This window comes from Limulus polyphemus, unplaced genomic scaffold (genome assembly GCF_000517525.1).
Source record: "Limulus polyphemus unplaced genomic scaffold, Limulus_polyphemus-2.1.2 Scaffold4109, whole genome shotgun sequence".
NCBI classification, from domain to species: domain Eukaryota; kingdom Metazoa; phylum Arthropoda; class Merostomata; order Xiphosura; family Limulidae; genus Limulus; species Limulus polyphemus.
In genome coordinates, this window is record NW_013669719.1 from 6,317 (window position 1) to 10,686 (window position 4,370).

Here is a 4,370-nt window from a genome sequence, read left to right on the forward strand (position 1 = left end):
AGTCCACAGACATACCGCTGTGCCACTAGGGATTGTTTGTTTGTTTTATAATTAAGTACAAAGCTACACAATGGGCTATCGGTGCTCTGCTCACCACGGGTATCGAAACCGGGTTTCTAGCTTTGTAAGTCCACTGTGCCCCAAGGGAACTGGTTAAATAAAGTTGCTAATTGTTTGTTTATCCCTTTGATTACCAATATAGGTACTTGTTTTCCCACTGTAAGATTATTTCGTAACATATGTATACCAATTCATTTCTAAAAGACCCCCCAGTGACACAGCGATATGTCTGCGGACTTAAAACGCTAGAAACAGGGTTTCGATACCCGTGGTGGGCAGGGCACAGATAGCCCATAGTGTAGCTTTGGGCTTAATTACAAACAAGCAAACAATTCTAAAAAGAAAAAAAATGTACCCTCTTCAATCTTTTATAAATTCACTTACCCCAGTTATAAGTTTTCTGGATAATGTAAATAAAACTTGGATATAAAATATGCCCGTATTGGCTATGATACATCTTGATCTCTTGTTTTATGACTTAGTCGTTGTACGTGTTAAAAAATGGTTATTTTTGAAGCTTGTAGACTATTGGAAAAGAACGAGTAGAAGATGATATTTGATTTTACGAACACTGAAATATTTATACAGTGAGCTTTTAATGCAAGACACACACACATTAAGAAAACGTTTGTTGCTATTTCCACAGAAATGCAATCTACTATAAGAAAGGATCAGCGATTGTCCATAAGCCGGTCAACCGAAAACTTGACCATTAGCTCTATTAGTGGAGAAAGACAACCTAAGTTCTTGTATATGGAATCGGAAACGAGTAATGTACGACAGTACCCGAGAGGTTCCGAACAAGTCTCGCTTAGCTTTTCAGATGTGGAAGATACAAAACTACCAGTGCGATCGGATGTTGTAAAAGAGGGATACATGTATCTGTATAAAAATGCCGAAATTATTTTGAGGTAAGGTAGCAATAGTATATTCCGATCGACTACAATCTGTTTTATACTAATCTCAATAATTATTAATACTTGATTAGTGACCTATCGTATACCGAAAATCTCGGATTATCTCTCTAATAATCTCTTGTAATCAAATTATCCAAAACGAGATTAAAAACTTCCCATTTTTTCCGAATGATTTCCTTGAAGTAAAATTTTATAAAAACAACTACATCCTATTTTTTCCAGTCGGAGCTGTACGTTAATAAATTAAACTTTCCGAATGATTTCCTTGAAGTAAAATTTTGTAACAACAACTACATCCTATTTTTTCCAGTCGGAGCTGTACGTTAATAAATTAAGCTTTCCGAATGATTTCCTTGGAGTAAACTGCTGATAATGGATTCATCCTTGCTACTACAAAGTAAAAACTATTCCATTTAAATCAACTAGTTTTTTTAAGAGGTGGAAAGAGAAATTTAGTCCCGAAAAAAAATTAAACTACCTTAATCAGCCACAGAATTCAGCTAGTGTTTTGTCATTGATGTTTAACTATCTATGTACCAAACTTAGTAGTCATGATTTTGATGGTTAGAGAGACCCTAAAAATACACGAGTCACGAACTACTGCTCAGGTGTCCTGTGCGCTTTACGTATATATTGGGTGATTTTTACTCTTTTTGTTAATTCTTCACACGAGGTGTCGTGACAGGTAAACAGATATTAAAACAAATGTTATTTACATTCTGAGATGTTAGATTCACATCATGTTGTTGTTTTTGTTTTTTTCTCATAGGATTAAATAAATAACATGGATATTGTTTTGAGGCGTATATTTTTATGGATTTGTTTATTTATCTTAATTTAGAAAATACAACTCTAGAATCGGATCCATTTATACTTTCAGCTAATGATATGAGTGATTGTAAAACGTTAATCATCTAATATCCTTTCACACTAAAATCCTTATATTAAAACGAAGAGGTTAATAAAACACAACACTAGAATCGGATCCATTTTTACTTTCAGCTAATGATATGAGTGAATTTAAAACGTTAATTATCTAATATCCTTTCACACTAAAATCCTTATATTAAAACAAAGAGGTTAATAAAACACAACACTAGAATCGGATCTATTTATACTTTCAGCTAATGATATGAGTGAATGTAAAACGTTAATCATCTAATATCCTTTCACGTTAAAATCCTTATATTAAAACGAAGAGGTTAATAAAATACAACTCTAGAATCGGATCCATTTATACTTTCAGCTAATGATATGAGTGATTGTAAAACGTTAATTATCTAATATCCTTTCACACTAAAATCCTTATATTAAAACGAAGAGGTTAATAAAATACAACACTAGAATCGGATCCATTTATACTTTCAGCTAATGATATGAGTGAATGTAAAACGTTAATCATTTAATATCCTTTCACACTAAACTCCTTATATTAAAACGAAGAGGTTAATAAAATACAACACTAGAATCGGATCCATTTATACTTTCAGCTAATGATATGAGTGATTGTAAAACGTTAATCATTTAATATCCTTTCACACTAAACTCCTTATATTAAAACGAAGAGGTTAATAAAACACAACACTAGAATCGGATCCATTTATACTTTCAGCTAATGATATGAGTGATTGTAAAACGTTAATTATCTAATATCCTTTCACACTAAAATCCTTATATTAAAACGAAGAGGTTAATAAAACACAACACTAGAATCGGATCCATTTATACTTTCAGCTAATGATATGAGTGAATTGTAAAACGTTAATCATCTAATATCCTTTCACACTAAAATCCTTATATTAAAACGAAGAGGTTAATAAAACACAACACTAGAATCGGATCCATTTATACTTTCAGCTAACGATATGAGTGAATGTAAAGGTTTTTTTTCTCTGTCTCTCTCTCTGTGTATATATATAATACTATTTGTTTACGTTTATTGTAGGATTTAAACGATATAATAACTTAACAGGGTCTGGGTGGCGCTGGGAACTCACAAGATCTATCTATACTCTTGCGTAACGGATATTCTGCCAATGGATGGTTTTCATCTCTCCAGTTGCGAAATTGAAACATCAACACTCGACAACTACGAACCAAGTGGTGGATTCTTCCCATTGCGTATAGTTAAAGAGGTAAAGTTGTAAAGGAAATCATTCACGATATATGTTCTTTTAAGAGGAATTATTTCAGTCAAAGTGCATAGAGAATATATTTATTGAAAGTATAATTTATGCTTGATCTAGGCTTAAGTTATACTGTATATTGTAATTTATCTCGTTTTAGTGACGCGGCGTTTTCTGTTTGGAACTTTTCTAATGAGTAAATACATATTTATGTTAATCTGGAGACAACAAAAGTAAAGGTTGAAACGACTGTGGAACGGTATTAAAATCAATCGTTTGAAAAATAGGATACAACTTTACTTTTAAGCCTTACGCCACAGTGTTGAAATAATCAACACTATCGTCGAACAAGATATTATAACAACGGTAGCTTTCCAGTGAAAAAAAGGAATGACGTCAAACTACCCCTAGTGTTAGAAACTTAAAAAGGTGAGTAGTAATATTCTATTCCAATTATTTAGTTAGTAAGGAATACCCAAATTCCATAGATATACTAATAAAACTCACCAGAATGTAAATATAATATTTTTCTGTGCTTATCTACATAAAATAGTCCAACGATCAAAATAAATAAAAAAACAATTATTTCACTGATTCCGGAAAAGATCTACGGATGATGAAAAAACCGTTGCTTGTTTTTTTTTCTCAAGCTGGCGTGCGCCTAACCATTGGCTCTGCAGACTTATAATGCTAAAAAATCGGGTTTCGATACCCGTAGAGGGCAGAGCACAGATAGTCCTCAGTGTAGCTTTGAGCTTGACAACAACCAAATCAAAATTATCAAGCATTAAAAATAAATAAAGGTATCGTCAACTTAAACTACTGTAAATTCTCCCTGGTGGCGCAGCGGTAAGTTTTAAGGCTTATAACGGGAACTTTTTTCAATACCAGGGGTGGGTTTGTTTGTTTTGAATTTCGCGCAAGGCTACACGAGGACTATCTGAGCTAGCCGTCCTTAATTCCACAGTGTAAGACTAGAGGAAAGGCAGCTAGTCATCACCACCCACCGTCATCTCTTAGGCTACTCTTTTACTAACGAATAGTGGGATTGACCGTCACATTATAACGCCCCCACAGCTGAAAGAGCGAGCATGTTTGGTGGGACGGTAGATTCGAACCCGCGACCCACAGATTGCGAGTCGAGCGCCCTAACCACCTGGCCATGCGAGGCCACCCGCTATGGCCAGAGCACAGATAGCCTGTTGTGTAGCTTTGCGCTTAACAACAAACCAGGCCCGGCATGGTTAAGGCACTCGACTCGCAATCT

The 4,370-nt window shown here is 34.3% G+C and overlaps 1 protein-coding gene across 3 annotated transcripts in view; it reads left to right on the forward strand.

Annotated features, from left to right (window-relative positions):
* Positions 1-4,370, forward strand: part of LOC111088602 — a 35,061-nt gene that overhangs the window by 5,173 nt on the left and 25,518 nt on the right. For all 3 annotated transcript variants that reach the window (XM_022399218.1, XM_022399219.1, XM_022399220.1), the window contains exons 2-3: positions 707-971; positions 2,950-3,112. In XM_022399218.1, the coding sequence (XP_022254926.1) occupies positions 707-971; positions 2,950-3,112 (428 nt within the window). The remainder of the gene's footprint in view (positions 1-706; positions 972-2,949; positions 3,113-4,370) is intronic.